The 22,585-nt window shown below is 55.4% G+C and overlaps 1 protein-coding gene across 1 annotated transcript in view; it reads right to left on the reverse strand.

Annotated features, from left to right (window-relative positions):
- Window positions 1-2,410: 2,410 nt before the first annotated feature.
- The window catches only part of EPHA8 (EPH receptor A8), a 51,625-nt gene continuing 31,450 nt past the window's right edge, over window positions 2,411-22,585 (reverse strand). The window contains exons 4-17 of the mRNA XM_013299581.3: window positions 18,283-18,438; window positions 17,100-17,435; window positions 14,263-14,387; window positions 13,922-14,084; window positions 13,348-13,444; window positions 12,635-12,702; window positions 11,978-12,103; window positions 10,945-11,130; window positions 10,260-10,321; window positions 9,666-9,875; window positions 7,145-7,294; window positions 5,736-5,926; window positions 5,184-5,339; window positions 2,411-3,797 (exon numbers count right to left, since the gene is read on the reverse strand). Of these exons, the coding sequence (XP_013155035.2) occupies window positions 3,683-3,797; window positions 5,184-5,339; window positions 5,736-5,926; window positions 7,145-7,294; window positions 9,666-9,875; window positions 10,260-10,321; window positions 10,945-11,130; window positions 11,978-12,103; window positions 12,635-12,702; window positions 13,348-13,444; window positions 13,922-14,084; window positions 14,263-14,387; window positions 17,100-17,435; window positions 18,283-18,438 (2,141 nt within the window). The 3' untranslated portion in view covers window positions 2,411-3,682. The remainder of the gene's footprint in view (window positions 3,798-5,183; window positions 5,340-5,735; window positions 5,927-7,144; window positions 7,295-9,665; window positions 9,876-10,259; window positions 10,322-10,944; window positions 11,131-11,977; window positions 12,104-12,634; window positions 12,703-13,347; window positions 13,445-13,921; window positions 14,085-14,262; window positions 14,388-17,099; window positions 17,436-18,282; window positions 18,439-22,585) is intronic.

Genomic DNA, 22,585 nt, shown 5'->3' on the forward strand with positions numbered 1-22,585 from the left:
CAGGCTGTCCCACTATGCCTGGTGCCAGCAACGGACTGTGACCGAGATGTGACATGGTTGCTGTCCCTGTCCACCTGAGAGGCAAGCGTCTGAGCAGAACCTGCGTGCACTGGACATGCACGCAACGGAGCGGAGTGAGGTGACCTTTAGAGGTCCCTTCCAACCATATTTTGTGAAATCTCTGGCAGATAAAGGCTCCAGCAAACTAGAAAGCTGGACCACGATCCTAAGGATGTGTTTGGGTGGGTGATGGGCAAAGGAGAAGGGTCTATGACAGGACACCTCAGGAGCAACAGGAGAAGCCACAGGCATCCTGCGGCCATGGTACTGGTGGCAGTGACAGGAAAGGTAAATACCAGGCTAGGAAATGTAAGGGGGAATGTGGAGATCAAGGCTTGTGAGCTCAGTCCTCAGTGCTGGGGAGACTGCCCAGCAGCAGCTTGCCCAGTCTGGGGGCCTGTGCTGTGGGCAATGGGTCACTGGGGAGAACGGCAAAAGGGGGGACTGGGAGGAAGGACGCTCTGGCAGGATAACTGGATAGCACGTAGGCAGCTGGCACAAGGAGGACTGGGGGGACTGGGAGGACAGGGCTGCACAGCACCCTGGATGGGCCAGGCTGGCCTTTCTCCACAGCGGGGACATGGAGTGTGGCTGCATTGCCTGGGGACGGCCACCTCCATCCCTGATGCCGCTGCAAAGGCTGGGGACAGGTGAGGAGGCAGTGAGACGGATAGAGCCAACCCCACCCTGTGCTGTGATGCCCTTTTAGTTTCCTATGGCAAGAAAAATACGCTTCTTCCCTGCAAGTGCTAGTGTTGTCTTTGTCCCTGCGATTCAGAGGCTGGTTATTCCTTCACTGGAAGGCAGCTGGAGCCACAGCTCAATGCCCACAAGAAGGGTTTTGCAAACTCACCTACAAGATACTTCAGCTCAGACTTCAGGGCATGAGGACTGAGGTTTCACTTGGGTATTTTTCTTTTTTAAAAAAAGATTCCTGAGTTTCCAGGAGAGGGTAAGATTGGGTCTGGGAAAACCTGCAGGAGACCCCCAAGGTTCAGAGGAGCCTCTGCAAGCAAAATACCTTGTGCTTGCATGATCTCCTGCTTGAGGTGCTCCTACACAGCCATGACTTGGTGGTTTTGGAGAGGCTTCTCCCAGCCTGCAGCACAGCAACCTCCCCCTCCCAGGGACCCTGCAAGCCCTTCCCTGCACCTGTGGACCCATCGCACACACTCCTGCTCCCCATGTGGATCATCCTTCACATGTGGGAGGCTTTCTGGAGTGGAGGAAAGTGGTGGCTAGCTGGGCACCCCACTGCTAGCCCCCCTTGTGCCTCTGAAGCAGCCATGGAGGCCCCCATGCCCTCTGCATGTGGCAAAGCAGCTCTGCGCAGCACAGCGACAGTAACAGGCAAGGAGATGGCCCATGGGAAGAAGGAGTTTTATTGTCCAGGAGGAGGTGCACACTCTGAACATAAAAGGCAAACTCTGCCCCACCATCCCTGCAGCTGAGAGCAGCCCAAGGACCCCCCAGCTGCAGGATCTGACTCATGAACCACGTGGCAAGTGGCCATCGGGCAGCTCCCGACCACGGACCCTGCAGCCTGTGTTACCAGGGTTGCCCAGCAAACCCCAAGGACTTTGTGGACACTAGCCTGACCTCTGCTCTCCCCACGTCCATGATGGACTCACCCTCCGGAGAGTCCCAAATGCTGGAAGAGAGGCCATGGCCAGCACCCACCATCCTGTGCTGAAGGGCTTGGGCTGAGCTCCATCATGATGCTGGCTGCAGGGGGGGTGTAACGGGTCTGTGTGCAGGACGCAGGGTGCAATACAAATTAAACAACACATTGCATCTGTCCCCCGTTACAAAAAGCTTCCATAGGAAGAAGTAAAGTGCCTGCCACAGTCAAAGAATCCATCAGGACATAAGCACCCTGAAAGGAAAGCTAAGCCAGCCCCGGAAAGGCCAGTTTAGCCTGGATTATTGCAGCTGAGAAATGGCTTTAACCCTCCCCCCACCCCACCCCTCGTGCCCAAACAACACTGGGAGGAACAGACCTCAGGCCAGATCCTACCAGTACCTGCATTTGAGTGATGCTGGATTTACTGTGCCAGTGCTAAGTACAGGATGCTGTGGGCCAGGCTGGTCCCTGGCAGTCAGCGTGGCTCACCTCCGGCACTTCTTCTCCAGCAGCGTCCCCCCTCAGCCACGCTCCCAGCAGATTTATTTTTTTTGCAGTGAGTTCAGCCCCACAGCTGAGGCTTCTGTGCTTTGAGACCTTTTTTGTGTACTTAATATCATATTTCAGTCAAACAGTTCCCAAACCCATAGAAAACTGTATTTACACCCAAAAGAAACCTTCCCAGCCCACAGCCTGCCCCCCCCCCCCCCCCCCCCTCCCGGCACATCTGCATCTCTGCAGCCAGCTCAGCCTCTCAGACCAGCTCCACAAGGCTTTGGAGGCCACTGCTCTGCACCAGGCTACCAAAAAAAGATGCTCCTATGGAGGAGAGGAGAGCTTTGGAGGAAAGGCCAACCTCCCAGTCACGAGGCTCACCAGCTGGGTAGTGCTGAAGATCCTCTTTACCTAGAGCCCCCGTCCCCAGACATAGAGCTGTGTGACTGCAGCTGGAAATGCTGCTCAGGACCCCTCTACAGATGACATGGCAGCCCTGGGCATAGGCAGATAGCGTGGTAATGGGACAGCTCTTGGGTTTCTCTAGGGCAATATAAGAACACAGAGTTGGGCAGAAGTCTCTCTGTCCCTCCATCACGTGAGATGGAAGCAGACTCTCCCACTCCCCTCTGCTCTGGTACAGCTTTGGGAGATGCCAGGATGGTTGCTCTGCTGGGGGAGAAACCCGAGCTTGTGGCCATGCCTGAGCTGCCCTGGGATGCGGTGGTGGATCCAAGAGGAGCGGTGCTGGTGGCTTCAGGAGGTGGATAGCCTCCTGCAGCACCCTGGGGCTTCTGGAGGCTCCAGATAGCAGACACTGGCCAACTCTCCTCCATGCTGGGGAAGTCTCCTCTGCATGCAGAGCCAGCTGTTCCTGGCACTGCCACCTTGTACTCTGTCCCCTGCCTTCCTGGGCTTGGTGGAGGTGGACCATGAAGTCACTTGCAGGCTGGTGCAGTTCAGGAGGTCCAGGCTGGAGTACACTGGAACTGGGAGGCACTGGGAGCAGGGCTGTCTCTGCTGTGTGGCAGCCTGTGGAGCCCTCCTCAGTTCAGAGATCCAACAAACTGCCCAGCTGTCAGATCCAAAGGAGCTGCGTGCCATGGCAAACCCACTCCCACTGCTCCTGGTATTGCTGTTGCATCTGATACCCCTCCAGCTGCAGGTGCAGCTGGGGCCATCCTGCTGGCTGAAGGGGTTACCACCTGTCCTGCATAGTTGTGTGGGGACCCCCAGTCCCACAGGGACATGGTAGAGGATGGAGAGAGGCATGACCTGTCCCTAGACCACTTGGAAAGCTGCTCCCCCCTTCAGATGGGGGAAGGAGGCAGCAGGACCATCGAGGTATCTCGAAAGCTGTGTTTCCACTGTTACTGAAATCAAAGAGATGCTGGCAGGGCTCCAGGTCCTGGTCTGGTGCCCCTTTTCCTGCTCACCACCCTGCTGCCCCTTTGCCAGGGTAAGTGTTAAGGAATGCCCGATGCGGGTCCTCGAAGCTGATGATCAGAGATGCCTCCTGGGGCCATTTGTGTTCAGCAGCTGAGATCTCATGGCCTGGATGCTGCTCAAGATCTTCTTCTGGTGGCCCATCATAGTGATGCCCAGACTCCGAACGTCCCTGGAGAACAAAGACACTGTCAGACACCCCACAGACCGTACCTGTGCCGGGTCCCGGAGGGACACTGCTGCTCCCGGTGTGTGCGCACCCCATGGACCAGCCCAGGACCTCATGCCTGGCTCCTCTCCGCTTGCCCATCAGCACAAGGCTGCTGCTGCTGAGGTCCAGGAGCATCCTGCCAGGGACAGAGAGGCTGCCATTCCCTTGGGCACATCCTCCTGACACAGCTGCTGTGATAGCCCTGGGGGGAGCAGGGGGAGGATCACTGACAGGCTAGTAGGTGACAAGATCGATTCTCTGAAATTGGATTCAGTTTTAGCGAGATGTCCTCAGATAACCCAGTCAGAAAGACGGATGGATGATGAGCCTTCCCCACTCAAAAGCTTCCCTGATGTGCATGAGAAACAAGGATCAAGATCAGCTCAATCCCACAGCAACGGCCCCAAGTACAGCACCCGATCAATGCACATGACAGCCTACATCTCTCCATCTTCTCTTTCACAGGCTCCTTCTCTACCTGCTGCACCTCAGCCAAGGCACACACCGTCACTGGAACTGTCCGGCAGCTCCATGCCTTTTCACAGGGAACAAGTCTCCTCATAGGTAGAAAAGGTTGGTGCCAGCCCTGGCACTGATGCTAACACCAAGGGATGGGGAATGTAAGCCCAGAGTAAGAGCAGGTACAGTTGCCATCTTTTCTGGTACCACTTGAAGCATCAGCCACTTTGGTGATGCCCTAGACAGGTGGCAGAGCAGGAGGGGTCATGGGACACGTCTTCCCCAGCTCTCCTTACTTAACCCAGCCTTAGTCACTTGGCTGTGACCTTCTACTCACACCACAGCCCTGGACGGAGCCTCCCTGCCCAGCTGCACTGAGCAGGGAGCCAGTCCAGCACACTGGGGTCTGAAGAAACTCTGAGGTGCCCCCAGCTCTGGTAGTTTCCCAGTGATCCCAGAGAAGCTGCCCCGTATGGCGCAGCCACGCTCTGGTCCAGGCATGCCTTTTTCAGGGGACACAAAGGTGAGAAGTGCAAGGAGATGGCAACCTCATATCTGACCTTGCTTTGATCTGGAGGTTGGATTACACAGCCTCCTGAAGCATCTTGCAACCTGAATTACCTAGGAACCTATGATGACATTGGAGAGCCACCACAGAGCACCAAAGGTGACTTGGTACTCACACCCTCTCAGTACAACTCCACTTTCTCCCAGAGGTCAGCACAGCCTTGGACATCATCCCAGGTCTCAACATCATTTGCTAAGGGCTGTGTCTCTGGCTTCAGGGACCAACTAGATCGAGCAAGCCAAGGCAGGACGGTCACTCTTTGGGGCTAGTGGGGCGGTGCAGGGCAACCCAACCGATGCTGTGTGTTCTCTGGTACTCACTCGATGTCCATGCGCATCACCATGCCCAGGGAGGAGTACCCTGCCATGGCAAAGTTTTCCCGGTAGTGCCCCAGCCGGATGGAGTCCAGCCAGTCCTCCACCGTCAGACAGCTGGCCAGGTCAAGGAGACCCCTCTCAAGGCGTGTTTGGGTAAACCTGGGAGCAGGACAGAAGGGGTTAGACCAGGAGGTATCAGTCCTAGGTGGCCAGGTTGGGAAGCCCACCTCCAAGAGCCTGTGTGCCTGCAGCTGAGGGCAGGACAGAGCCCTGGCAGGCAGGTGAAGGCAGGCACATCACTGCGTGGGCACTGCTGCACGTATTGACCAGACCCTGGCGTGGGGATGCCACAGTGGGAGCAAGGCAGGAAAGTGCAGAATGAGTCCCAATGCCCCCGATGACCTGCACCCATGGGCCCTACGCATGTCCATGGTCGCAGGGGAAGCCACTGCTGCTAGAGCTGGATAAGAATATCCACGTTTGCTGCAGCCCACGCGCTGTGCCCAGCACCAGCTGTCAACCCCTGCTCATTGTGGCAGCTCAGGCAGCCCTTACCGGTTCACAGTGGCTGTGCACTTCAGGTTGTCTGGGTTGCGGATCAGCTTGTCCAGGATGCCGACAATCTGGGAGAAGCGTGGCCTCTCACTGCGGTCCTTCTGCCAGCAATCCAGCATGAGCTGGTGCAGCGTCGTGGGGCAGCCCATGGGGGCAGGCAGGCGGTAGCCTTCCTCCACCGAATTAATGACCTGGAAGGAAGCCACACACCGAAGTGGAGCTGCACCCTCACCCGGCTCCCAGCACCCCAGACGGTGGCACACAGGGCAGATTCCTGGTGCATGAGCTGCTGGGGCCATCAGATGGGGAAGCACGGGGGGTCGTACACAAGATTCATGCTAAATGACATGTGAACTGCCAGCGAGCTTTGAGCAGTCTCTGTGCAGAGCCAGAAGCAGACTGGATACCACGCACATACAAGAAATCACTGCTATGGCAGCAGATTTATTAGTGAGTGGTCCAACAGGTCTAAAATACTGAGCTTTCCTCCAACAGACAAGCCACGAGAGCTGCACTTGCCTTCGGTTGTTCTACAGCCAGGGCTTGTCACCAGCAAGGCTGGAGGGAGCCCTGCTCGAAGGGACCATGCAGAGGAGGCGGTGTAAGCCACTGCGTCCCTGCCCTGCTGTCACAAAAGCCACTTTCTAAAATCATAAAAACACTAGGGAGAGAAGGGACTCTCTGGACTCCCAGAGCAGGGAGAAGGCAGACAGACTTATAGTCCCTGTAGGTAGGAAAAAAAAAAAAGAGAAAAAAAAAGAAAAAAAAAAAAAAAAAGAGGGAGCCCTGTGGTTCTGCAGAGTCAAAATACTAATTTTATTGCCTCCTTTTGGAAATTTTGCTCCCACTTGTAGCCAGGAATATAACCTACATTTTCCTACAGCTTTTATGCTACTCTTGAGGTGACTCCACATAACTCTGACAAGCCCAAAGCCTGCTGCTGGGTGGTGAAGCCTGGAGGTCTCAGCAGCCTCCCCTGGGCAGTGGGAGGGATGGACCGGCAGCACTGGGTGCAGAAGGGACTGGCAGGCTAATGCAGCCAGCCTGCCGTGATCCCAGGGCAGCCCTGACCCCTTCCAGGGAAGGAGAAAGGTGACACACCAAGTGCTGAAGCTCTCCAGCCAGCAGAAAGGCTTGTACCGAGCAGCAGGCAGGGATGGGGAGATCCACAGTGCCTACAGCCAGGAGGAGCCGCAGCGCTGCAAGGGGAAAGGCTGCGCAGCGAGGTGATGGGCACTGATGTCCCCACGGAGGGGACAAGCACACCGTGCACAGCGCTGCGGGGATGTGAGGAGAGGCAAGGGCTGCTCTCGGGGTCCCTTTTTCCCACCCACCCCCCCGCTAGGCTGGCCTGGGGGAGGGCAGGAGGAGAGGCAGGCTTGCCACCATGCTGCCCCGCATCCACTCACATCGCGGTTGGTCATGTTCCAGTATGGGCGCTCGCCGTAAGCCAGCACCTCCCACATGACGATGCCGTAGCTCCACACATCACTGGCCGAGGAGAACTTGCGGTACGCGATGGCCTCCGGAGCCGTCCAACGAATGGGGATCTTCCCCCCCTAAAAAAAAAAAGTGAGCGACAGTGGAGGCTCAGAGCATGCAGGGCTCGGGCACCCCTACCTCTCTGCAGCTGGGACAGCATGTTGGACAAGTGATACACTGGGATGGCATCTTCTGGAAAGGACTGAGGAGGCGGTTTGCACAAGATATGCCTAGAGGTGTACCTGAAGGATGACTTCAAGGTGATTCCAGTAAAGCAAGGAGAAAGCTGTGCTGTTTTGCAAGGTCATCTTCATGCACGCCTCTGGCCCTCGGTGTCGAAGAGAGAGGAATTCAAAGTGATGAAGTGGGACCGAGGGCTACTAGAGTGCAACAGCACAGAGCACAAGCAGAGAGCCTGACTTGAGCAGACAAGGAGAGTGATGGCATGTGCTCCCTGTCCATTACCACTCTGGCAGGCAAGCACTGAACAGGAGGACTTGTTGAATTAAAGGACCATGCTGACAAAAACCAGAAATATATAGGCTATGGATACGTTTAAGCTGGAAATGTAGTTGCCAGCCCTCTGAAGAGGGAAGTTGTGGTGTAGGGTGTGTTTCCCAGACCAGCTAGGGTAAGCACGATGTGCCTGGGAAGAGCTTTCAGGTATTCCTGTCTAGGGAAAGTTGCCTCCCCCCGAGTCCTGCCTGCTCTGGCACACTCCTTGATGGGGACTGAAGATGAATGATGTGTCCTGTGGGGAAGTAATACCCTGAGCAGGTCGAGGACAACAGAGGTGGAACACAGGATACCATCTTATCACAAGTTTCTGAACAAGAAAGTACCCTCATTTTCAGGATACCCTGAGACCTCACCAGAGATCTCATGCTCTTGATCCTGTCACTGCACCCTTGAGCTTCAGTTCTGTCCACACTGCACCTAGTCTTCCTCCAAGCAACCAGCTCTGGTGGGTTTCACTGTGCCAAGATGTCTCAAAGACTCTGTTTGTGACATTCCTGGTGGCTGCTCCATCCTCTAGTGACCTTCCTGCTTGCCCTCATAGGGGGGACATGAGACAGCATCCCTGGAAACTGGGCAGGATTGAAAAGGGTCAGCAGGTAGGTTAATACATGAGGTCTGGTCACTCAGGTCACCTTCCTGACCCAGTGTGGCCACCGACATACTGTCCCTGGAAACTTGTGCACAAAGAGTGGGAAAAAACTCAGATTAGGGAAAGCTCAGAGGCTGGCTCGGTGGGACGAAGGGCAGACTATGTGTGTGTCTGTAGGCCACAGACAGGGAGATGGGCTGCTTCGACATCAGCAAGCCCTAGCTGACCTTGGGCCCCTTCTTACCATTCCTCTGGGAGTCCCAAAGCCAAGATGTGGAAGATGCTGTACTTGAACCAAGCAGCAGGAACCTTCCCCAAAATTAAAGGATCTGGAATATCAAGTGATTTCTTGAGATACCAAAGGGAGCAGCTGAATGCAAAGACACACAGGACTCTTTTTGGCTCACTTTCCACTTTGCTGAAGTCAAGCCAAGAGCTGAAGGCCATGTTCTTCAGGATGGGCCACTGTGCACTCATCCCTCAGAGCTGCAACCACTTTGGGCCATGCTCTGCATTGCCATCAGCTACTGCAAAGCAACCTGAAGCTCTTTCTGCTTCTCTAGCCTCGGTCCTTCTGAAAAATGATGCTCAGACTCCTCAGCTGCAGCTTCAAACTGGCCTGCATCAGGAATCATCTATCCACCACATTTTCCCAGCCAGAGGTGTGCCTGTGGAGCACACTAATGCCTTTCATGGCCAGAGAGGAGCAAAAAGAGAACATTCCCTCATTTTGCCTCTGAGGACCTCCAGTGGATGAGCACACCAAGCTCTAAGGCTGCCAGGTTATCCAGAAAAATCTTAAAATGGCTTCACAGATGAAAGTATTCTACATTAAACCAAAATTGCTTACGTTGCAAAGCCAATTGCTGCCCTTTCCACACCTCTGAATGAGGAAAAGTCATATGGAAAAACTAGTGTGTGGCCACACCACTGGGGAGCGTATTGTAACACCCACCTACTGCCCAACGGCCCTAGGACAACTGAAGACATGGATGGAGCTACACAGTCTAGGGAAGGGCTCCAACGGGGACGTGGGAGCATCCCTGTGCAGTGGGCCATGCGTGCCCACGGGAGCTGTTGGCTGGGGAGGTTTGATGAGCTCCCTGCTCTCCTGCCCTGCTTCTCTTATTTTTACTTCACACTTCAGCGTTGGGATGTCCTTGCATGAAGGACAATGCATGAAGGCTCAGAAGCTCTTTGTGTTCATGCTCTTGGTTCAGGTATCAACAGCAAGGTGACTAGCTCCATTCCTACCCTGCCTAGCTTGACAGTGTCCGACTCTCCCACCACAGTCACTATCAGTAAGGGTCACCAAGACTGCAATGCTAGGAGCCACGCACCGTGGTGGTGTACGCGGCATCGGGGTCATCCTCCAGGATGCGTGAGAGGCCAAAATCAGACACTTTGCAGACCAGGTTGCTGTTCACCAGGATGTTGCGGGCAGCCAGGTCCCGGTGCACATAGCCCAGGTCAGACAGGTACCTCATACCCGCTCCGATGCCACGCAACATGCCCACCAGCTGGATGATGGTAAACTGCCCATCACGTTTCTAGAAAGAAAATAACCCAGAGTTCATTTGTGGTTTCCACCAGCATCCTAGAAATGCTGCCTTTGTTAAACTAATGCCCTGGTACCTCTCGTCTTTGGCTTAGTACCTCCTCTAACCACAGCCCCACTCTTCTGCCTCCCCAGCCCCCTTCCAGCCCTCCCAGTGCCTCGGACATGTCACTCAGGCAGGTGTCCCTGCCTTTGCAGTGCCACGCTGGGGAGCTGGCTGCGATGCCCTGGATGCTGGAGAGGTCACAGCCCTGAGCACACACTCCGGTGCAGGGGTTGCAGTGGCCGTGAGGCTGAGAAGCAGGAACCAGCCTCTCCTCCAGCCACATAGCCCAGGGCGATGTGCAATGAATAAAAATACAAAAGAGCTCCTTACCCTGAGGAAGGTGTCTAGCGAGCCGTTCTCCATGTATTCAGTAACAATCATTACCAATTTGCCTGCAGAAGACAAGGGAGGTCAAGTTAGCAGAGAAGTCACCTTCCTCCGGGAAGCCCAGTGCCAGGCTTTTGCTTGGAGAGACATGAACCCAGGCCTGTGGATCTCCCGCAGCCCTGCAGAGCCGTCTCACCCCTGCACCACGCAGGACAGGGACAACAGTGGGGATGTGGCAATAAACCTGAAGCTTACCCCTCCCTCCAAGTGCTATTGATGTGGCTAGGTCAGCTTCATTATCCTGCTGAAATCTGCATGCCATTAGCATACCGCTTTGCATCAGAATGTGCCTTTTTGGAGGAAGACTTCAAGTAATGATTTAATACAGACAGCCTTTAAAATAAATGCTAATGGGTAGGACATCTCCTAAACTGATGAACCTGACCTGGGGCACAATGCGGAGCAAGGTGGGGAACTGCCACGTGGAAAGTTTGTCCTGTAAGAGAAGGCGAGGGGGTGGGATGGAGGTGACCCTGGCTAAATGGACATCTGATGACCCAGCAACCAGGGCAGCTGAAGGATGGAGCGCACCCAAAGTGAGCCCTGACCCCCGTCTCCCAGGGTGCCCACAGGGAGATGCTGCCCAGTTCTGCCCCACCGTAGCATCCCATCCCTGCCAGCCACATACTCCTGGTCACCACCCCCTCCAGGTGGATGACGTTGGGATGGTCGAACTGTGCCATGATGCTGGCTTCGCTCAGGAAGTCCCGTCTCTGCTTCTCCGTGTAGCCTGCTTTCAGTGCCTTGATGGCTACGGGAATCTCCCTCTTCCCCGGCAGCTTCAGGCGGCCATAGCACACCTCTCCCGACTCCCCTGCAAGGCAAGGGAAGATGAGGGCATGGGGAACTCCTCAGCTTCTTGCGCTGACTCACCAGCACCAGGGATCACCCAGTCTGCTGGGATGCTCACAGCATGCTCCAGCCCCTCAGGATTCCTGGGCTCTCCGAGTACAGAAAGTACTCGTGCCATGTCTGGGAACTGGGCAGAAATAGCAGAAACCAGTTCTCTGCTGCCTTTTACTGAAGGCGGTGGGCCTAGAGTGGTGATTACAGTGGCCCTCGCTTTACCACTTTTAATGAACAAATTTGGGAGTCTCTTAAAGCAGCAGGGATGTCTCTCAGCCACGCTTCCTAATGCTGCTCAGGGGTAAGCCCTTGGGGTGCTGCTGGTGAAGTTCCTGCTCTGTCTCTGCCCTGTGCTTCCCTGCAAGTCCCTGCTCCTATGCAAAAATCCCTTTTGTTCTGAAAATTTACCATTTTTCCTTAGAATTCCATTTGCATCTTGTCACCCCAGCCACTTGCTCTGAGCTTTCCAAGCAGGGTGGCCACGTTGGAGCACCCATGCAGGACAGGCTGAGCCATCTGCTGTGTCAGCCTGAGCTGTCAGTGCCACGCTGGCTGACAGCAACCCTCTGCACCAGGCTGCCTCCAAAGAGTTTATTTCATGCACCAAAAAAAAACCCAATCCAAAAACCTAAAAAAATCCCAGTGTCTCCATGAGTTTGACCTCAGAAGGATAAGGAGCAGCTGAAGCCCTGGTGGAACGCTGTGCCAGTGCTGCACAGCCTGCTACGGTCCCAATGAGCCACGAGGACGGCACAACCTCGGGCCATGAATTGCCCTGAGCAGATGCAAAGAGGCAGCCTGGCCCAGGGACTCACCAGACCCAATGACCTTCTCAATCTTGATCCGGGAGGCCTCGATTTCACGGGTGAACTCATGCACAGCTTGGCAGGGGTCCTCGTATGTGTGGGGATCCACATAGAACTTGGACTCGGGGAATTTCACTGCCGGGTTTCAAAAGGGAGAGAGGAGGTAAGCTCTTTCAAGCAGCCTTGCTGACAAGTAGGGGCACCCAGCAGCTGGGCAGAGGATGGGCAGGGGCAGGACTTCTTGGGTTGACATGCTGAGGAGCCACAGAGGCTGCAGCTCCAAGGAAATCTAAGGTGCTCTTTGGCATAGTAGTGTCCTCAGAGCAGGCCAGGACATGGCTACCCAGGTCTCCTCCATGTGATTGTCCCTCAGCATCACCCCCCTGCTCCCACCCCTCACCTGTGATGAATTTTCTACTCTTCAGGCCTGCTGGTGTCTGGGAGGAACCTGCCACAGTCTTATCTCACGCTGTACAACCCTTCAACCCCATTACCAGGCTGCCCCTGGGATCAGAGCTCCTGCTCAGCTCTCCTAGACACATCCCCAGAAGCAGGCAGTGGTCAAGCCCCTCACCCCTGGAAACCACAGCAGTGCCAGGAGGTCCCTGTCCATCCACAGGGCTGAGATCCCTCACACCCCAGGAGCAGCAGCAGGGGGGTTCCTACCTTGCCCATTCTGATAATGCATCTTCTCCTCATCGGAGTCCTGGAAAGCTTTGCTGTACCCACAGTGCCTGCCATGGGGACACAAGGGTCAGAAGAGGTGTGCCCATCCCTCACTCTCACAAGCAACCCAAAAGCAGGGTGGAAGGCGGTGCATGCAGGGCTGTAGGCAGCCCAGGAGGAGCTGGAGCTAACACCTGGTCCTCCACCAGCTGCATCCCTGCATCTTGCTGGACAGACACTTTGGCCTGGAGCAAGATACTTTCCAGGTGCTCTCCAAGGCTTGACAGCTCTAAAAGCTGCAGCCCTTCGGTCTGCTCTGGGCAATGGCATGTGTGCTCCACATGCCTGGCTCAGCCATGCTGAGATGTAGCACACACAGTCCCTCTTGGCTCTTTTTGATGGAGAAGAGCTGTCTCCACTCCCCCTAGCCCATCCAGTCAGCCCTTGTGCTGGTACTGGTATTGCTATGGCTATCACTGTTGGTGTCACTACTGCTATTCAGCCTGGTGGCATTAAGGGAAGGTCTGGAGATTGGCTTTGCCTCAGGGAAAGTGGAGGCAGGGTGACCCCTAAACAAAGTCTCTTGGTTGCTTCTTAACCCCTGACCTACGGATACTCTGGGCAAACTGAGAGGAGAAAAGTTGCACCCAAGCTCTCCCATCCCTCCTGCCCCACTTGGTGACAAGCTGCCCTGACCTCCAGAAAACACTTACCTCTTCTTGCAGATCAGGACCACCAACAACGCAACAAGGCCAGTGATGAGTGTCAGGCAGATCCAGACGATTGTCATTGTGTCGTACCGGAGAGAGACTGGAAGAAGCAGGATAGGAACGAGGAGAGCTGGAGTAGGGAGCACTTTGCTGAGCTCAGGAACTTCCCTACCCTGGTGGGGTCATGGTCTTCAAAGATAAAGTGCCATCCCCCATCCAGCCTAGCTTTTGGGCTCTCCTAGTGTACAGGGACCGTTTACACACAGGGAAACCAAGCACAGATCTGGGAAAGCCATGGTGATACAGCAAACCAGTGCACAGAGGAGCCTGGAGCCTCAGGACCTCTTCTTCAGTCTTTTCTGCCCTAACTGCTATGTCCTTCCTCCCTCTTCTTTCTAATGTATTAGCACATCTCAGGAGGGCAAGGCCAAGCAAGCCCTGCAGGCTGAAACTGCAGGAGACATGCCTCCAGCCTCACTCCCTGTGTGGCAGAAGAACAACGGCCAGGGAGAAGGGCATCACCACCCCCATGCTCCCTACCCCACACTTCCCACATCCCACAGCTGCACACACTCACCTGGCTTCCCCGTTTCCACCTCCACAGTCTGACTGAACCTCCCGCAGCCAGCAGAAGTGCGAGCCCGAACCTGGAAAATGTAGCGGGTTGCAGGCTTGAGCCCAGAGATGGTGGCAGTGGTGCCCTTGGATTTCAGTGTCGAATAGCTCTGCATTTCCTTGTCCTGAGGAAAAAAACACCACCAAAAAAACCTTGCTGCATCAGCACAGCAACCACAGTCTTCCAAAATGGTCCTTTGTGCTGGCTGATAGCAGCAATTGTACCAGCAGGATTTAAACCATCATGCCCCCATCTAAATCTGCCACGCTGGGACCGCTCTGCGGCACTCAGCTCAGCGTTACCTTCTCATAGTACTTGATCTCATACTCCAGGATGATGCCATTGGGCTGGTCTGGTTCTTGCCACAGCAAGGTGACGCTGTTCTGGCCCGTGCTCTCCTGGTGGACCACCACCACCTGGGACGGGGCTGGGGATGCAGACAGCAGAGTGTTAGGTGCCTGCTGGCGGGGGTCCTGCATGGGTGGGAGCAGCAGGACACAGCAGCAGGGAAGGGAGGAGCTGGAGCCCCAGGCAGGACCCCTGGTTTAGACCATGTTTCTGTTTTAATTAAAGCCATGTGGAGATGAGTGCTGTAAAGGGGCTTGCAAACAGATTTTATTCGCTTCAGTTGCCTCAATCTCTTTCCCATGGAGCGAGCAGGCGCTGAGGAGATTAAAGAGGAGGGCACTGTCCCAGCATAGGCAGGAGGGGACAGGCTTTGATCCAGAGCCAGAAAGGAGGCTGTAGAGACCCCAGAAAGACCCTGACCCCCCTGCACCACCTGGGTAAGGGGGAGAGAGGGTAATTGCCCAGAGGGGTGATCAGGGACTGAGCATCAGTCTAAAGGTGCCCTGGGGGTGGTCTCCTGCCCTGAGATACTTGTCATCTACCTGGGCCTGAGTTGGGAGCCTGTGAATCAGTCTTTACCTGCCATTCCTGAACTGGAGCTGTTGCAGCTGGGGGAGCCAGCTCAATGGCCTTTTTTCCTGCTGGAAAAATCCCTCCTGGAAGGACCCTAGGATGTGTGGTGGATGCTGCAATGGCCAGGCACAGCCACTGGGTCCTCATGGAGACCCATCTCCATAACCATGAACTCATGGAGAGGGTTCAGGCACCACCTGTGACCCTAACTGCTGGGTGAAAAAGGGTATGTGGCAGCTTTGGGGAAGACGGAGCTGCCATCTGCCGTGGCTGCAGCTCAGGGGTGTCATCGGAGTAGCACAGAGGCTGCAGCAGCAGCGGGGCACCCAGGACTGAAAGGTAGCACTTTCAGCTCTGTTCATCTTTGGGCTGGCTCCTCTGAGAAGCAGAAATCACTGTTGGGACACAGGACGTCAGAGAGCTGGGTCAGGGTGGGATGGTGGGAATCAGCAAAACCCCATGGGCACATGCAACCCCACCTCTCCAAACAGCCCCAGGGCATCTCTGCTTCGGCCACTCCTGCCCCGCTCAGCCACCTGGGGCTGGGGGGGACACACAATAGCAACCAGCACCCAGCATGGGCAAGCCACCCTGTGCAGTACTGTTGGTCTCCCTCAGCCCCTTCTGGTGGGCAGTGATGCTCTGTGGTGGGCAGCAGCTGGAGCACCATGCAGGCACAGCACCTGAACTTCAGTCACTACTAACTTCCCAGCCCTGCTGGTTTCACTGCCCAGCATCCACTTTCCACCAGAGAGGTTGAAATGGGAATATTCAGCCCTTCCCGCGAGCATCCCCCTTCAAGGCACCAGGCTGATGCTGCTTGTCAGTGCTAGGAGGACTCATGCAGGAGGGAAGCCAGTGGGACTGAGCTGTTTGGAGAGGGCTGAAGGAGCACTATGGGCAGGCACTAGGAACAAAAGGGCCTTGTTCTCCTGCCAGCCATGAGCTAACCCAGCGAGGCTCCCAGGTTTCTCCTGCTGGCACCACTGCTATGAGAGCAGAAGGGGCTCAGCATCACAAGGGGCTCCTGTGGGCTCATTTCCAATGGGGAGGATTAACAAAGAGGGTCAGGCCCTGCCCTGTCCCCTCTGCCTACGCAGCACACTCCATGGAAAGGGGCTTGGCTGGGCTCTGCAATGGGGAGATGCCCAGATGACCCTGGAGCGAGGTCCTAGCCCAGCTGGGCTAGAGCATTGCTCAGAGGTACCTCCTAGGAGAGAGCATTTCACAGCAAGGGATTTGCAAAGATGAGATGTGCACAGGAGAGACTTTTCCCAGCAAAAATTGCTGTCACTTGCCAGGGCCTGGCATCAGGGTGAGTTAATGTTGCAGCACTAGCAAACTAGTAGGCTGCAACAAGGCTTTTACCATCACATCCCAGGTTAACTTCAATAACTAGTTAGCACACCTTGCCCTAGCACAGCCACCAATGCCCCACAAGGTTTCACAAGGTCATCTACTGCTCGTGCTGTTTCTTCATCCTCTTCAGGCCAGTCCACCCTGCTTCTTGCCTCTGCTGCATCCTTCTCCTTGTCTCTCCTCCACCCAGGGCTGGCTCTCACTCTCCTCCCGCTGCTTCCTCCAGGCCTCTCTCCATCCAGAGGTCCTCCTCCATGCCCTTCAGAGCTATTTAACTACTTAGCAGGAACCAGCCACAGCAGCACCTTATCCACGTCAGCCAACCCACCGCCCCTGAAGCCAGCCCACAGCTGTATATTATCAATGTTAATTAACCTGCCTTCATTCCCCTATAATTCCTCTACAAGTTAAGAGCAGAGGATGAACTATGGCTTGGCCCCTTGGAAAGGGACAGAAGGCTGAAGGAAGAGCCTGAAAGATTCGTGTTCTGTTTAGTGTTCCTGTCAATAAACAAGTGTTCTCTGTGTCCCCTGTCTCCTACAGAAAAGGAGCCTCCGCCAGCAGTTACAGGCTGAAGTGGAAGAAAAGGATGACGAGCAAGGGTACCATGAACCAGAGAAGGGTAAGGGTTGCCTTGGGCAGTAGCTTGTCTCCAACCCAACCCAGCTCCCTGAACCTACCTTCATCAGCAGAGAGGACAGGGGTCAGCCCTCCTGGGTGTCTCATGCCCATCACCAAACCAGCCCTTGGCTGCTAGGGCAGGTTGTGGCTCCTGCAGATACTGGCTGGGGCAATGTCGGAGCTACATCAGCAACACCCGTGCAGGCAAAGCCTGAGGGGGGGTGTCTGCTCCTCCTACCTGCCTGGTTTGTCGTGATGTTGGCAACTGCAGCTCTCCGGGACTCCAGGCTGAGGTCAGAGACACCGTTGACAGCCTCCACCCAAAAGGAGTAGTTGGTGTGGGCCAGGAGGTTGGTGACCGTCAGTGCTCCCTGCACCAGGCTCATCTGCTGGGGCAAAAAGCGGATCCCACTGCCACACGCCTCGCACTGGCCAGCGTCCCCCGCACAGCGCCTGCAGACCACGTTGTACACGATATCAGCGCGTCCCCCCTTGTCCAGGGGTGGGCCCCACTCCAGTGTCACCGAGGTGCCGTTTACACTGGAGATCAGGTTGACGGGAGCAGAGGGGGGGCCTGGAAAAGAAGCAGAGGGTCAGGCAGAGCGGGGGCTGCTGAAGGTATCAGGACTGGTAGGGTGAGGACCCATGGGGAGATGCATCTTGGGCAGCATGTACCTGCGCGTATGTATGATGCTACAGGGAGCACAGGGCTGCCCAGAGGGGAAAATGCTCCAAAGAGAAGACAGCAAAGACACAGACGGGTCTCAGGGTGAAATGTCATGGAGGTAAGATGCTCTGGATCAGGATGCCAAATGCCAGGCAGGCAAGAGCTGGTGTTTGTCTGGGGGAAGCAGGAAGCGATGGCGATGCATGAAGATTTTGGGGGAAGAGCCAAGGTGTATGATGGGCTGGACAGTGGAGGACAGGACCTGCTCATCTGAAGGGAAGGGTAAACCCGCATCTCCTGGGGAGATTAGCAATCCGGGGTGGATATCCCCTAGGGAAACACAAGTCAGATGTTGCTGACCTGTCTTTCACCCTGGCTTCAGCTAGCAGCCCCACACCTTTCTGCCCTGCTGGACCCAGTACAGAGAGGACTCCTCCGGGGATGCCCCTCAGAGCAGCATATTGCAGAGGGCTGAGCAGAACCCATATGACAAACCCTGGTGCCACTGTTCCCCCACAGCAACAGAGAGCACAGCAACACCTGAGGATGAGACAGAGGGCAGTGGGGGAGTGCAGCTAAGAGGGTCCCATCCCATGTGCCAAAGGGTGTCCTGGGGTTGAAAGGCTGCTGCAGTGCACGGGGCAGTGTGCACAGAGGCAATGGTGCATGCTGCTCTCTGCCAGGGAGCATCTGCTGGGTCAGAACATGATGCCTGCCCCACCACAGCACAGACCTGGGCAGCGGGGGTACTCACGCGTGCAGGCGGCCGAGGGGGGGTCCTGCACCGCCCTGTAGAAGCTGCTGTCGCAGCGGCACACGCGGGCTGCCCGGCTCTCCGAGTGGCTGTGCAAGGGGCACTTTGCACAGAGCTGGTCCCCAGGGGCTGACTTGTAGAATCCCAGCTGGCAGGCTGCAGAGGAGGGAAGGGGCAGAGGTCAGAGGGATGCACCTGGATGAGGTGCATGCCATGGCCTGGCAGACCCCGCCAGCACAAAGCTGCACCCCGCTCTCACCCCCATCCCAGAGCATGGGAGCCAGCCCTCCCCCCAGTGCTGGGTGAGCCCCCTCCAGCTGTCCAGCTGGAAACCGGGCTCTGTGAAAACTGCTTTTGTCTCTCCCCCAGGCTGTACTTCTTGCCATGCTGGTACCTGTTCTCCACTGTTTCACAAGCAGACTTGGTTGTTTCTGCTTTTTGTGAGCTGGCTGCAAAGCTTGAGGTGCTTTCCTTGATCGGTGCCCAGAGCTCTCCCTCCTGCAGCCACCCCTCTGGCCCAGGGCAGAGAACGCTTGGAAGCTCAAACCAGGCAGCACTGGAAATCACCTTGTAAACTCTTCTAAGAACCATCATTTACTGGGCAAATTTACAGCACAGTCCTCACCTCACAGTGGTCACCATGCTACACATGCTGGGTGTGCCCAGACACCCAAGGGCACCCACATGGGCAACTTGAAGAATTAAAACACTCGGAACATGGTGCAGGTCCCCCTGCAACCCCCCTCGGTATGCTGCTGCTGCACAAAGCAACACATTTCCTTGCACAAACCAAAGGAAAATGCGTGCTGTTTGCTCTCGGTGGAGGGACAGCAAGACCAAACCAGCCAGCCTGAGTTTTTTTCCAGCAACACAACCAACACAACCAACACAACCCGCCTTCAGTTTCTTCCCCTCCTCCTGGTGCTGGGGGCTGTGTGGCAGGAGCAGCCGCTCATCCCACGCCAGGGCTTGCATCAGTCTGCTCCATCCTACCCCCACTTCTCCCAGCAGCCCCGCGGGTGATTCATTTGTCACACAAACAACTCATCTCGCGTTAGGCAAATCGATTAGCTCAAGAGTGACATGTGGCATGTCAGGTATCTGTCTGGGGGTGGAAGGATCTGTCCTCTTTTGCAGATTTTGATTCCAAGTAAGGAAAAACAGGCTCTGTCTGGGTCCCCGTATTCATCAACTACTTCTAGGACCAGTTCCAGTGATTCAAGCATTATTTCTGGCTCTGACTCATTTCTGTTTTTCCCTGCTGAGGTAGTAATACCTTCATTTTCCTGTCTTTACCCCCAGTGGCCAGCTCTACATACAGCCTCAATTTTTCTTCCAAACATGTAGAAGGGTTTTGTTTGTGATCCAGTATCCCTGGTGGTCTGGGTCCCTCTGTGCTGTCTGTTCTGCTTCTAGGTGCTGATTTGTTTTCTTATTAATAACACTCCCTTTCCTTGCCACTGATCTCCCCAGACTGACTGCTACCAACGTACACAGTGATACAACAGCCTCTTTATAACTAAGCTGCTGACCAGCAATGGCAGCTGAAGGCAGTGCTCCAGCCACACACATCCCTGATGGCTTGCTAGTCCCTCTTCAGACCCTGTCACCAGTTTCTGGGGCAGTTTTGCACCAAAGGCTACTTTAAAGTCAGGGAAGCAATACCAGCAGAGGGATGTACACGTGCTGCATGTGCCAGAGATGCTGGTATCATGGACTGGTCTCACATTTTGGTACAGCAGGCTGGAAAAAGCAAAGGCCAGCAGTTCCAGAGTTTGTTCCTCCAGAAGTTCCAGAGTTTGTTCCTAAATTCCTGCTTCTCCACTTCCCAAAGGGCATCAGAGCAAGGAGCAGAAATGCCCAGACATGGGGATGCGAGGGAAGGCAGATGGGACTCACAAGGAAATTGCAGCGGCCTGGGGCTGGCTTTGCTCCCCAGCTCTCTCGACTCCTTTCACCTCCTCAGGGGCAGCAGAAGAGGAAAGAACAGAGGAAAGACAGAGCTGGGAGAGGGGGTGCGCTGTCCCCAGCCAGCTGCACCAAGGACAGCCTGGGACATTTGCTAAACCCTGGTGCTGACTGGTCCTCATGATGCCACACGTCAAGAGAAGCAGGGATGCTCTGCCGTTACCAGGTGCCCTCTGCCTAACACTGCAACACCCTCCAGTGTTCCACCCCTTGGTTTGGGATGTAAGGCTGAGATGAGTGCTGGCACACCCTGTTCTCAGGTGGGGACAAATCTGGGAGGTAGCTAGCTGGGGCGGGGTGGGGGGTGGGCGGAACCAGCAAATCTTTAAGAAAGAAAAGTTCCCAGCTTTTCCCTGTGGAAAAGGATGAAAATGCAGCATGAGCACAGTCTACCAGATGGGAAGCAAGCAATGAGAAAGCCCCACGGTCCGTGCTGGGCAGCGTGCATGTCAGGATCTGCTGCCTTCAACCTCTGCCAATGCCCCTCGGACCTGCAAACCCCCATCATCTCTATCCCTGCGGCAACCAGGGACTCCTGATTCAAAAGACACCTGGAGTGGTTCCCCCCCCTCTCCTAATATTTAATCAAGGGCAGAGAAATCAGTGCTACATCAGGTATGAAGAGACAGGCCAGCAGGAAGGATGAGAACACGAAGCGCAGCAGATTTGCACCCAGCAACTGTTATCACTTAGCATTTAATGCTGTAAAAAAACCCCAAACATCATTAATTACCTGTAGCAATGATTCACAATTATTTTAGATGCATTCAGGGGGAAAATCATCCTAAATGACAAGCTATAGGTGAATATGTGCACCAGGTCAGAGCTGTTGGGAACTACCTCCTGGCACCTGGACAGCTGAGCATGTGAGGAGGTGGGAGAGCAACTGGGGCTGGGGCAGGCACCGCTCTGGATGGGGTCAGACACCTCTGTGTGTCTCAGTGCTTGCTTTGGATGGAAGAAGGACACACGTGCAAAGCAGGCATGGGAGAGGGCACCAGCCTGGAACCTGCACAAGAGATGAAATCCCTGCAGTAGAGAATGACAGGCATGTCCTGCTCTGGATTGAGCTCTCTCGTGCCAGGCCAGTGACACGTGGAAGACCAGGACCTCCTGGGTTAGCTGTGGTAAAAGCAAAGCAGCAGAGAAGTGGCCAGCAAGAAAAATTCAGTGAAATGCACCAGGTCTAAAATTTACAGGGCTCCAGAGCCATGGCTGTAAGCACACACTGAAGCCACCAAAATCTGAAGCTGCCCACCAGGGAGGTGCAGAATGGTTGTCCTGCTGTCTTCACAGCAACCAGCTACTGCTGTCTGCCACAAGTGCCCCCCCAGGAGCCCTGCAGAAGATAGGGATGTTTGTATTTTAAATTATTGCATGCAACTGATAACCTTCCTCTGTGTCTGAGGATCTCTGGTCCCCTCTGTGGACCACCAGAAGTCCTGCTATCGGTGTCCTTCTGGCCCCAGTGCCATTCCTCCTGTAAAACCCAGCCAAGGCTGACTGTCCTTGCAGTTTCATCTCACAGGGTGGTTTCACAGTGCACGTGGGACAGCAGCAGACCTTCACCTGCAGCCCAGCTCAAGACTTGCACATCTACACTGTGCTTACAGCCCAGACACTTGGCTGGGCCAGTGTCACAAGCAGAGCCTACAGAAACCAACACTAAACCTGTGCTTGGCACAGTGCATCCCCAGCCCTCTGTCACCTAGGTGGGTCCCCAACTGCCATCCCAACCTGTTTGGGGTCAATACCACGGGGCATCCACTGAGCCCCCCACCCTGCACAGCACATCGTGCCTGTTTTTCCCCAGCCCATCAGCCCCACTCTCTCACACATCGCTTGCCCAAGGGGCCCCAGAGCAGCAGGTTTGTCTCAGAAACAGTGAGCATGGGTAGGGCTCTGCCAGCCATCTGTAGTTCGGTCCATTTGTTTCCCTCCCTCTCCATCCTCTGGGGACAGGACAACATCTGCTAATAAGCTGGCAGAGCTCAGGAGATGATAGATGAACCTGTCGGGGAGATGCTAGCTGAGAATGAGCCACTCTTCTCAGGCTGAAGTTGCCATCTGGGACTAGCGCTCTGCAGGTGGCCCTGGTGGGACCACTAAGGGTGACTTCAGTGCTGCTGCAGATGCGAGCATCAACCCCGTGTCGCTCCCTCTCGGCTCCATATTCAGCCCAGGAGGTTTGGCCAGGGTGAGGGCATGGCTGAGAGGGTGCCATGGGGCAGCTTAGCAGCACTGGTGCCACCGATTGCCCACCTCCCCGACCCTGCAACAAAGCTGAGCATCAACAAGCAGCAGAAGAGCAGCAGCGTTTCTCCCTTTGGCAGTG

The sequence above is a fragment of the Falco peregrinus genome, chromosome 3, assembly GCF_023634155.1.
Source record: "Falco peregrinus isolate bFalPer1 chromosome 3, bFalPer1.pri, whole genome shotgun sequence".
NCBI lineage: Eukaryota > Metazoa > Chordata > Aves > Falconiformes > Falconidae > Falco > Falco peregrinus.